Raw genomic sequence first — 13,170 nt, forward strand, 5'->3', positions numbered from 1 at the left:
TAGTACGTATGTTGAAGGTGAATGATGAAATATTAAAAAAAAAAACAAATGTAGTTTTAGTAGATCATTCTTTGCTCGTGGGTAAGAAAGTATTGTTTGCCCCTGCCTGCAATACCATAAAGTATTTTTTTTAATTTATATAGATATTGTGATACTTGTTTTTCTATTTTAAATCCATTATGCTTAAGTTGTGGGGTTTTTTGTTTTTATAATATTTTTTTTTCTGACTTCTTAGTTTCTTCAAGACAGATCTTTTATGTATACTAATATCTATACTTAATATTATAAAAGTGAAAGTGAAAGTTGCCTGTTTGTCTGTTACCTTTTCACGGCTAAACGGTTGAACCGATCAAGATGAATTTTGGTATAATGGTAAGTGGGACCTTGGAGCAAAACATAGGGTACTTTTTGACCCTAAAATAAAAATAGGGGTTGAAAGTTTACATTGATTTCCACGCGGACGAAGTCGCGGGCGTCCGCTAGTATATAATATTTCAGCTTCAAACTAAGTCAAGTTGAATGGTTCTGTAATATGTCCGAGAATTGTACAACTTCTGTAACTTAAGGCTTTCAGTGAACGAGGCCTCAAGTTAAACGTATTGCCAGTAAATGCTGCAAAGTTACTTAACTCTACAGTGCACCCAATTTCGAGAGGCCTTCCAGTTAAGTACAACTTTGCATTGCATTTCATGTTGTTGTTTCTTGGATCGTTTTTGAATTGTTTGTGTTTGCAGCCTTTGACTGTTGAAGTTATTTTGATGAATTTATTTAGGGCATGAGAATAGAGATGATGACAGTTTGTTAAATTGTATATAAATTTTAAGAGTATGCTAATAGTAAAGCAATTTTGTAAAAGTAACAGGTGATCATTACTTTCGGAGCTACAGGGATTTAATGGGTCAGATTTGCGGCGCTGCCGCAGATCCCAGATAAACGCCCCATACAAAATAGTACGAGTTTTAATTTTAAAATTTTTTTAATCTCATTATATTTCGCATTTTTTTTATGATTTATGAACAAATTTTTAAACTGTAACTCTAAAAATGAAGGACTTTCCTTACAAACCCTATTATACCCCCTTCTTATTTTATTTTCGCAATAAAAAGTAACCTATAACCTTTTTGGTATTATGATCTTAAACCGTGCTAAGTTTCATTTGAATTCATTCAGTATTTTCAGCGTGATGCTCGAATAACAAAAAAACAGGGTCAGACAGACAGACAGACAAAAAATCTAATAAAAATATTTTTAGCTTCAGTATCCATTATACATATAATGCTCCCCCAATAAAGTTTTCTAAATATCTTCCATGTACAGAATGTACAAAATGTACAGAATTAGTATTATAAGTATAGATTCTAGATTGCGCTAGTAGTACTCTATGTCACGGTAACGTTTGGTATTACAAATGGTATAAGTAAAATCTCAAATTTCGAATAAATGTATAGAATTCGACCAGTTTTATTATAAGTATAGATCGATTTAGAATATAGATGTTGCATTTATTCTATATAATATAGCATTTTTTTACGAACCTACGGCACTTACATAATCAGAAACAAAACAAGTTACCGCAATAAAATAACCATTTCATCCTATTCCAAGTAGAATTTTTAAAAGTCAAGACAATTTGTTGAGAGTTTAATATTGATATCAACAAGAAGTCCAAACACTTGCTATTTTTAAAAATCATAATTATATTTATTTGGACGTTTTGTTACAGAAAACAAAGGATATTGTAAGAAAATAATCGCCAAACGGTGCAAAATCAACCATCAAAGCGTCTTACGAAGTTCCATTTAACGCAAAACCGTCAGATTCAGACAACTCTAGAGCCGGTAACAAGTGAACACCACAGGCATTCACTTGTTACAGTCTAACTTGGTGAATGGACGTCCGAGGAGACAACATCACCGGAGGTTTGCAAACCTATTAATTATTCAAGTTGGTCGCCTCGGAAGTGGAGGTGGAATGAGATATTTAACGTAAAATCTCAACACCGGAACAAATTACGTAAGTCAGTTTTATTAGTTAAACTAGCTGACGCCGCACGGTTTCACCCGTGTGGTTCCTGTTCCCGTAGGAATACGGGAATAATATATAGCCTGTAGCCTTCCTCAATAAATGGGCTATCTAACACTGTTAGAACTTTTCGAATCGGACCAGTAGTTCTTGAGATTAGCGCGTTCAATCAAACAAACAAACTCTTCAGCTTTATAATATAATATTAGTATAGATAAAATATACTTTTATAAGACTGCTATAAATCTACGACTATACGTTTCATAAAACAAAGACCAGCAGCGTTTGTCTTGTCAGTCTGTATATTCAGCTTTATAATTTGTGAATTTAAAATAAAAAAATGTGTGTCTAAAATAAAAAAAAATGGAGTTTACTCTTTCAAATCGACTGTCTAAATAGGTGTATGTTGCCACGCAGCATACACTATATACATCTCAATACTTACGATTGAAAAGAGAATGGTGCGCAACCTAGGTGCAGCGCGCACATGCACGAATTTTACTTCCCACATTTTTTTCATACCGGGGGCTATATATGAAAAATCGATTCTTATGGAGTAAACAGGGCGCGCCTGCAAGCATGTACACGTTGTTGGCGGCAGCGCACGGTGAAAGGTGCGCAGAATATGTTGCGCGCAAAAACGTAATCCTGTCGTTCGTTCATCGAATTTTACTGACCGTATTTTTTGCATACCGTGGGCTTTATATCAAAAATCGTTTCTTAAGTATTAAACTCAAAAATAAAAATAAAATTAAATATGCTTTCAAATCTTATTGTACCTATCCTTACCCTTTTCGGCTTGGTGTTATGGAGATTGCGTTTAGGTATTTAGGTATTCATACATTCAAATGTTATGTTATGTATATTATAGCAAATAACCGTAAATTTCTCAAATGTCCAACTGTCAGACGATGCAAATTATACATCTTCACTGATATAAAGGTGGGACTTCGCAAAAGCGTAGCGGGAAGCGTATTAGCTCAGAGTAAACCAGTGCCACTTGACGAAGCGAAACTAATAAATAAGAATAGTAATGTAACATTTATTGTTCTAAACTTTATACAGCATTTATACGACAAATACAAAATGCTATCTATACGTTTATACATACACAAATTGCTATAAATATCAGAAATCTTGCCCTATTTATATTCACTTGAACACAAAATTGACACTCCCTATTCTTCATTTCATTTCGCGAGCAAGGCCTTACTAATTAACAAATTATTTTTTAATTTTTATCATGTTATTTTGATAAAACCTCACCCATAACCGACTTACAAAGCGTACTATTATGAGACGAATATCTTAACAATCCATGGAATCACTGTGCAGGTGCCGGGTCAATCAAAAATCGGGTGGTAAAGAGAAAACTCCGAGCAAAGCCCAGGACTTGTGATCTGGATTTGGATCAAGGAATTCCTTGACAATCGATTACTAATACTCCCCGCTTCCGCTCGTGCATAACGTATAAAAAATAATCGTGAAAATATAAAAGATTGTTTGTTATTTGTTGTATTTGTTTTTGATACATGATAGTGCCCGCCACATCTTATACAGTATGATTTCAGCCTTAACTTCGGTCCGTCTGCAGGAAGCGAAGTACATGACAGATCGCGCGCTACTGCAGTTCAGCTCTAATTAATAGCCTTTGCCTTACAGCGCCGGTACTGAGAGCTATGGCTAGTGCTGCCAGGTGTCCCGATTTTCAGGGACTAGTCCCGGTTTTCAAGGACTGAACTAGACACACACTGAATCATGTACGTTTGTGTACGTGTTTGACATAAAAGACAGGGACAAAAATATTCCTAATTATTTAGTTATTACACAGGTAATGGAGGACTCGGCGTAGGTAACGTAGTGGGAGTAATTATCCACTAATATTATTAGGGGAAAAGATTTGAATTTTTGTATTTAACGAATAAATTCAAATTTTACTGTACTGATTTGAAAAAAAATCCTTGATCGATGGAAAGCCACATTATAAGGGAGTAACATAGGCTTTAATTTATGACCATATTCTCACGGGAATGGGAACTTTACGTATGAAACCGCGACGTTCTGCTAGTTATTAATATTCTAAAACCACTTCGCAATAAATACTTTCAAATCAGCAAAAAAAAATTTAATAAATGTTTTGTAGGAATCTTGTCCCGATTTTACGATATTTTTTATATTTCCGTCCCGAAATTAGACGCACTGGCGCATCACTAGCTGAAAACTTTAACGCCACGTCTGATGACCGGCTTGCTAAATGGTGACGTCATTTGGAATACTTCCAATAACAGAAACGTTTGGAAAATCTTGATACTTGAAGCCGCACTCGCTGCTTCTTACAAGCTTTTTAACTCTACTAAGGGTAGATGTAAAGTTAATTTGTATGTCTGTATGTCACATCACTGTTGTAAGGGGTTGCCGGTTTTATTTTTATTAAGAACCTTATTGGCATGGATACATCATAATCTATACTAATATTATAAAACTGAAGAATTTGTTTGTTTGAACGCTCTAATCTCAGGAACTACTGGTCCGATTTGAAAAATTCTTTCAGTGTAAGACAGCCCATTTATCGAGGAAGGCTAAAGGCTATATAATATCGCCGTATTCTTACGGGAACGGTAACCGTGCAGGTAAAACCGCGCGGCGTCTGCTAGTATCTAATATATTATGTAAAAGAAAGTCGTCCTAGTTACACTATTGAGCTGAAAATTGGTGGAGAGGTAGCTTAGAACCAGGACTCTATGCTAAGAGAGGATACTTGGGGTAGGGGTAGAGTAGGGGTAGGGTTGAGTAGCCGATATACTGTATATGAGTAGTCGATATGAGTAGTCGATCCCCGGCTGGGCAGATTGAGATTTTCTTAATTTGTCCAGGTCTGGCTGGTGGGAGGCTTCGGCCGTGGCTAGTCACCACCCTACCGGCAAAGACGTACCGCTTAGCGATTTAGCGTTCCTGTACGATGCCGTGTAGAAACCGAAAGGGGTGTGGATTTTCATCCTCCTCCTAACAAGTTAGCCCGCTTCCATCTTAGACTGCATCATCATTTACCATCAGGTGAGATTGGAGTCAAGGGCTAACTTGTAAAGAATAAAAAAAAAAAAAAAAAGAGAAGTAGGGGCTTGGTAGGATACGTGTAGGGTGGGTGTAGGGTAGGATAGCGGCAGAGTTTAACGCGGACGAAGTCGCGGGCGTCCGCTACTTACTAATATTATGAAGAGGTAAAGTTTGTGGTATTGTGGGAGGGTTTTTTATTTTGTATAAACAAGTGCTTAGCTGCAATCACTCGTGATGGTAAGCGATGACGCAGCCTATGTGGAACGCGCTTGCCTAGAAGATGCCTATTCACTCTTGACTTATAGATACCCATATTGTAGGTGGGGAAAACTGAAGCTGGGGTGCACATTCCACATCTTTGCAGTGTGTTTATGGGTATTCTCTGGATCTACTGAATTGGTTTTATAAATTATTTCACCACTAGAAAGCCGCGTCATTTGTGAGTGTCATAAGCTATATATTATCTCCGTATTCTCACGGAAACGGGAACTACGCGGGTGAAACCGCGGAGAGTCAGTATGTAATAAACGGTAATTATACAACACATTTACAAAATCAATGAATTGTTTATTGTAAACAAGAGATGAATAAATACCCATCTATGTTTTTATTTTTGTAATATGTAGTTAAGAAACGCAGCGCGTCGGTACGATATGGATAAAATTCGAAGCGTAAACGAGACGCCGAATAATGACTTTCACGTGAGTGAAAAGCACGAAGCGATTGACGCGCGATGCAAATTTTATGACGTGAGCGCCAAAACCATTTTTACCTAATTGCAAGTAAATTAAACAACATAACGAAAAACAAAATGGCCATGTTCAAGATATATACCTAATTTTCTATACAAAACAAAAATTTAAGAAAATAAGTTTGTTTTTCCTGAGATTGAAAGCAAAATGTGAGCAAAACATGTATTTTTCAAAAAAATAAACTATAGAGAAAAGTTTTACAAATTGTGTATTTTGTATAGTCATAACGAAGCTAACACTTTGAAATATCATTTACCCAAATATCAGGCTCCTAACTTTTCCAGAATCTGAGATCCAGAACCACCAAATTACATATTGCACACTCTTAATATAAAAGCTGTAGATACTTAAGTTAAATACGTAATAGGTAGTTTTAATGTTAATGTAAAATTAAACAAATAAATATACATATTCTGTTTATATTCCATCCAATACCTCCACATTAATCATTGCACATTAGTTAGAGATATAATTCAAATGCATGCGTTTAACTGAATTAGTGGCGGCCATGTTTACAATGTGCCTGTTGAATCACCCTGTGTAAACGTCATTACGCATCTAAATTTGTTACTATAAACATACTGATGTAAGGGCCCGTTCACATGCAACGAATTTTACTTTTTGACGGCCTCAAGTTACAACACGGTCCTGGGTTTGATCCCTGGCTGGGCCTATTGAGGTTTTCCCAATTGGTCCAGGTCTGGCTAGTGGGGGGACGCACCACCCTACCGTCAAAGACGTACCGCCAAGCAATTTAGCGTTCCGCTACGATGTCGTGAAGACTGCCATCTACAGTCTATATAGGTAACTGTATAATACAGCAAAGGCTAAAAATATAGTAGATGATAAAGGAAAAACAGTACCTATGTTACATCAGCTCCTGGCCAGCTTCTAACTTTACGTCTAGTGTGAATGCACCTTTATAGGGTCACTGACCGACATCTTTCTCGCTTCGGCGCCAAGAGATTTATAGCACCAACTGATGGATTGTTTAATAAGATTCCTTCAACCAATCTTGCTTTTAGTTTAATAAAACTAAAGGTTTTATTATGCTACTAGTTGTATAGGATACATAATATAAAGGTTTAATTTGTTTAGATCCTGTTTTAGTGGGATTTTAATGATAAAAAGTAACCTTTGTGCCATTCCGGATTTTATTCAAGGCTTTCTGAAGTTTCTCGTCTGAGCGATAGTATTTCCTAGGCAGCGAGGAGGGAGCGAGGAGCTAAGATCACCAACCCTTATTGGTGGGTTTAAGTGCCCTCTCACGGAGGGAGGGCTAACCCTGCAGTGATCCTGCAGTGGGCCATTAAAAAAAATATCTTTTTGCATGATATTTGTTAAGGTCGCCATTGACGGTCAATTATTCTGAAAATTCTCACGATTCTGAAAAGCAAACGGCAGTACCCACGCGGCATACTATACAAGTCATGTACGCAGTGACCAACACACGATCAATTAGTAGTGGGTGTTACAGAAACGTGAGAATAATTGACCGTTTGTGGCTAGCATTAGAAATATCATGCAAAAAGATAACATTTTTTTTATTCTTTATAAGTTAACCCTTGACTCAATCTCACCTGGTGGTAATTGATGGTTAGTCGCTGATACCAAAAATTAGCTTTCCTTCAACTACAGGCACCATAAATAGTCACAATTTTTCCTATTTGTTACCTATCTGTTATCAGGAAAACTGTGATGGAAAAATAAAACTCCACACGAAACTCGGTGAAACAAGTAGAAACCGATTGTGTCGGGTAGGGAAGTTGGCGTTAACTATTTGTAAGAGTATCAACAAACGTATTCGCAAACTCAAAACTCAAAATATTTGCCATAATTATATTTTTTTTTAATATGACAAATACTCCCATTGGTCTCTAAGTAGTCGGGAAATATTGTATTAGGAGTAGATACGACAATAGTCCAACGGGGCGGGGATCGAACCACCACCCCTCGGTGATGAGTCCGACCGCTTTACCGTTTAGCTATTGAAGCTCTGAAATATCGTGAGTGTTATTCATATTAATTTACTTTAAAACTTCACATGATTGGGAGTATGCCCGACTAGTTTCTATTCCATGCGGGGCCCATACTCATGAACTGGTACAATACCATAGTGCAACGCGGCATGAGTCGAACTAACTCACATAAATAACGTAAACTTCAGCTATATTTATAACAAATTTTTAAAGATGTCCTGTTAAAAATATCTTTATTTATTTTCGTGGCTCGGAAAACGCTTTGAATATTTGGTCAAAAGTTTAAGCTTCTATTAATTTCAGATGCGGCAATAAAGTTAATCAAAATTGTTTATTTTATAATTCAGATTGTAATTTTAAGTTTATAATTGTGTAATTTTAAACTTTTAATTGGCACTTAATATTTTATTCAAAGCCTTCGAGTGAGTGACCTTATAATTGCATTTTGTTAGACGGAAATTGATGAGAAATTAGGTTTTTAATTAACAAAATTTGTAATGTTTCCCATGTTCATATTATGAGATTTTAAAATTTAAAATGTTATTTTAGTAATACGTTTTGTCTTGTTTTAGATTTTCAACAGTCAGGTTAAATAAATAAAATTGATTAAAAATATTATAGATATTATAAAAAAAATCCTTCCTATATTATAAACGCGAGAATTTGTATGGATGTTTGGATGTTTGTTACTCTTAGTTAGATATTACGATTATTAAGACTATTATAATACGGGAGCAACAATCAAAGACCGCGTCGGTGACATAACTGATTTATTACCAAAGTACCCACATACAACACGCCCCCCCTTAAAAAAATATAATTATACAAAAAAAAACGCAAGCAATAAGAATAGTAAACAAAAAATAATGAAAACTATAGGATAGATCGTCCAATACAATTTGTCTTAAAATCATACGGAGATACAACTAATTTATATATCAACATGCAAAGTAAATTTAGTTTTAATAAACGAGATAAAACGTAAACTTAACATTTTCCATATTTCCCAGTAAATCTACCGGCACGTCTGGGGCGTGTGCGAGGTTCGTCTTTATCATTAATCGGAGGCGGAAATGGTTCAGCAGTGTCGCATACATTTACACCAGATGTATTAAGTACATTCGCACCTGACGGCGCCGAATCGACGTTGGAATCGGGTTGACCCTCCTCTGGCTCATTAAACTCGTTAGAGACGGAGCTTTCAATAGCAGGAACGGAAGAGTATCGAGCTGGCTTTCTCACTGATAACAGCTGATCTATGTGACGTTGGAATTCTCGACCGTCAGACGTGCGTACTCTATAAGTACAGGGGGTCTCCCGAGCCGTAACATCAGCTGGTAACCATTTGTCCTGCCTCGGACTGTAATTACGAGCTAAGACTGCACTACCGACCTCCACGCTCCTGTCCCATCCAGGTTTTTGCTGTCCCGATTTCTCTTGAGAAGTTACCATGCGATCCGTCGCAGACGGTTTCAGCACATCGAGTCGCCCGCGCAGGCGCCGGCCCAGGAGGGCGACAGCTGGCGCGACTCCCGTACTCGCGTGTTCCGCATTACGGTACTGGAATAAGAATTTGTTGACCGCCGTATCAATATCCATACCTTCATGCACCGCTTTCTTCATAGCCTTCTTCACGGACTTCACGGCGTTTTCCACGGCACCGTTTCCCGCCGGTCTGTATGGACTGGTTATAGTATGTGTAATTAAATTTTTACGCATATACTCAGCAAATTCGAACGAACTAAATGGAGGGCCTCCATCGCTGACCACGACCGATGGTAATCCAAAACGTGCGAACAATTCGCGTAGCTTACCTATAGTGGCTGTGGCTGTGGTACCATCGTTCATTTTTTGTACTTCAACCCACTTACTGTGAGCATCCACCGTGATTAAATAACGCTTACCTCTAAATTCCGCAAAATCAATATGCAATCGGCTCCAGGGGTTCGCCGGGAAAGCCCACGGGTGCAGCTGAGCACGCGGCGGCGCGTCGCGCTGCTGGCAGCATGCGGAGCATTCGCGGGTTAAACTTTCTATTTCAGCATCTAGCTGAGGCCAGTAAACATACCCCCTAGCGATAGATTTCATCTTTACGACGCCCAGATGCCCCTCGTGAAGTTCGCGTAGCACCCGGCGTCGCAGCACCTCTGGTACCACAACCCTATGATTGTATAAAAGGCACCCCTTTTCAATGCTTAGACTGTCCTTGCGGTAAAAATAAGGTTTTTCGACTTCTGCTACTTTGGAAGGCCAACCGGTTTCCACATATCGATAGATATTTTTTAAAACACAATCATTCACGGTATTCCGCGCCACTTCCTTAGCGGAAATCGGGAATGAGTCTTCAACGTAATTTATGTACGCCATTGGTTCCATTTCCGCCTCTCTACGTTCATACGGCAAAGGCAGACGCGATAAAGCGTCACTACAGTTGTCCTTAGATTTTACAAATTCAATTTCAAAATCATACGCTGCTAATCGTACCGCGTATCTCAACAATCTACTGGCAACTGTCTGTGGCAACCCTGATTTTGAGCCGAATATAAACACGAGGGGTTTATGGTCAGTCTTAATAATAAAATTACGACCGTACAAATAATGATGATTTTTACTAACCCCACTGACAATGGCTAAGGCCTCTTTATCTAATTGACTATACGCGCGCTCGGCCTTATTTAACGTCCGCGACGCGAAACATATAGGGCGCTCCTCGCCATTCGGGTAGCGATGTGCTAGTGTGCTCCCGATGCCGTACGAACTACTGTCTACAGATAGCACCAACGGCAGCGTCGGGTCGTAATGAACAAGAATATTCTTATTTATTATCATGTTCTTAATTGTTTCGAAGGCTTTGTCACATTTTCGCGACCAATTCCAACTAATATTCTTCTTCAACAACTCGTGCAAGGGTGCCAGCACCGTACTGATGTTAGCCAAAAACTTAGAGTAATAGTTGACCAACCCCAAAAATGAACGCAACTGTGGTACATCGGTTGGCGCGGGTGCGTCGACAATTGCTTTAACTTTGTTCGGATCTGGATGTAATCCGTTTTTATCGATAACAAAACCAACGTAGGTTATACTATCTTGTAAGAATGAACATTTCTCATACTTTATTCTAAGACCGACATCACGTAAGCGTCCCAAAACGCGTTTTAAATTAGCAACATGTTCCGCCCTGTCCCGGCCGGTCACCGCGATGTCGTCCAGATAAACTACTACCCCGTTCAACCCACGCAGGGTCTCCTCCATGAACTTTTGAAACTTCTCGGGAATGCAATTCAATCCATATGGCGTGCGTTTATATACAAACGTACCTATGTGTGTTGATATCGCGCTATAGGGCTGAGAATCTTCATCTAATAGTAATTGCTGATACGCGTTAGTGAGGTCGATCTTAGAAAACTGTTGACCACCACTCAAAGCGGCAAATAATTCTTCGATTCGTGGTAGTGGGTAGGGCTCCCGTAACAATTTCGGGTTTATGGTGACTTTGTAGTCCCCACAGATGCGGATTTCACCCGACTTTTTAATTACCGGCACGATTGGGGTTCCAAAATCGGAATAATCCACTTTAACTATGGTACCTTCTACCACGAGCCGATCCAACTCTTTCTCGACTGGCACACGTAAGGCTAAAGGCAACTGTCGCGCTTTAAAAAATACCGGAGTCTTATCTTTGAGTTTCAATGACATCCTTACCGAACATGTACCTAATCCAGGCGCGAACACGGTAGGAAACTCTTGACGCAGACTCTCCACTATGGTGTCATTTCTTAAATTACAAAGAAAATCATTAATTTGTACCGCATCAATTTTTAAATGACGAAGCCAAGAACGACCCATCAGCGGAGGGCCCCCGTCCCTAATGACAAATAATTTCAGTTGACTCGCCTTGTACGTTTCCAGTGTGACGTCGACTAACAAATAACCTACCGGTTCAATTAAAGTTCCCGTATAGGAACGTAAACGAACATTATTTTCCCTTAATGTACAATTTTTAAAATATCGCTCATAACAGTCATAGTTAATCGTAGATAACTTACTGCCAGTGTCCAGCTCGAAATCCAAATACATTTCGTTTACCTGTACACGCACACTATATGGGCGATCACCTAGGCCGCACACTTTTAAACTAAACATTTCACTTTCCGATGCACTATCACTATCAAGATATTGAATTTTATCCCGTGCGCGACCTTGAACTTCACTGTTGTTAGTTCCGCTCCCTCTCGCGCTCTTCGCACCGCACGACGAACGAACGTGCCCCCTGCGCCCGCACCGCCAGCAGGTCACCGCAGCCGACCAGCCGGCGCGCGCGGCGCCGGGGCCGCCACCGCCACGGCCGCGCGCAGCGCGACCCTCTGCCGCCACCCGGAGCAGGGGCTCCGCCGCGGGTGCACACTCTCCGCCAGCCGTTTCCCGACTTGATGACACACTGGCTTGCGCGTGTCTATCCGCCGCCTCCAGCGCGAAAGCCAATTCCACAGCTCTCTTGTAGGTCAATTCGGGTTCAGCAAATAAACGAGACCTCATATCGTCACTAACCAACCCGGATACGAATTGATCTCTTAAATTTTCTTCGAGATTCGATCGAAAATTACACGTACTCGCTAGATGTTTCAGTGCTTGAAGGTATTGACTGAGTGGTTCGCCGGCCCTCTGTCGGCGCAAACGAAAAACATGTCGCTCCGCAATGTCGGATCGTTTCGGTTCAATATGTTCGCCGATTAATTTCACCAAATCCGCGAATGTTTTTGTTTCCGGGTTATTAGGAGCACACAAATCACTCATGAGATCATACGTAGGTTGGCCCACCACCGTAATCAACGTTGCGACTTTTAAATCATCGTCGATTTTATTGAGTTGAATGAACTGTTCCACGCGTCGTATGTAAGCCGACCATTTTTTGCTATTTAAATCGAAGCACTCGATTTTTCCAATAGGCATTTTGAATGACACTCACAAACACAAACACTAGGTATAATTTTTCTCGTCGCCAGTTAGATATTACGATTATTAAGACTATTATAATACGGGAGCAACAATCAAAGACCGCGTCGGTGACATAACTGATTTATTACCAAAGTACCCACATACAACACTCTTTAACGCCGCAACTACTGAATATATTTGGCTGAAATTGGGAATCGAAGTTTTTACTCTGGATTAACAAACAGGCTACTTTACATCTCGGAAAAATCCATATTTCCCGAGGGATTTGTGAAATACTAAATTTTACGCGGACAAAGTCACAAGCATCCGCTATTGTACGGCCAATTCATTGCATTGTTTATTACTTAATTCTGTTTTATATAAATCAAGATCTACAGTTTCTACAGTGTTGTAATAACCTTTTTAAG

At 39.2% G+C, this 13,170-nt stretch overlaps 2 protein-coding genes across 2 annotated transcripts in view; both read right to left on the reverse strand.

Annotated features, from left to right (window-relative positions):
• Window positions 1–13,170, reverse strand: part of LOC112053971 (leucine-rich repeat-containing protein 24-like) — a 51,755-nt gene that overhangs the window by 26,499 nt on the left and 12,086 nt on the right. The gene's annotated exons all lie outside the window — the stretch shown is intronic.
• On the reverse strand, window positions 8,795–12,757 carry LOC128199359 (uncharacterized protein K02A2.6-like). Its single transcript, XM_052888551.1, has one exon. The coding sequence runs from the start codon at window positions 12,755–12,757 to the stop codon at window positions 8,795–8,797; it is 3,963 nt and encodes a 1,320-aa protein (XP_052744511.1).

This window comes from Bicyclus anynana, chromosome 23 (assembly GCF_947172395.1).
Source record: "Bicyclus anynana chromosome 23, ilBicAnyn1.1, whole genome shotgun sequence".
Lineage (NCBI taxonomy): Eukaryota > Metazoa > Arthropoda > Insecta > Lepidoptera > Nymphalidae > Bicyclus > Bicyclus anynana.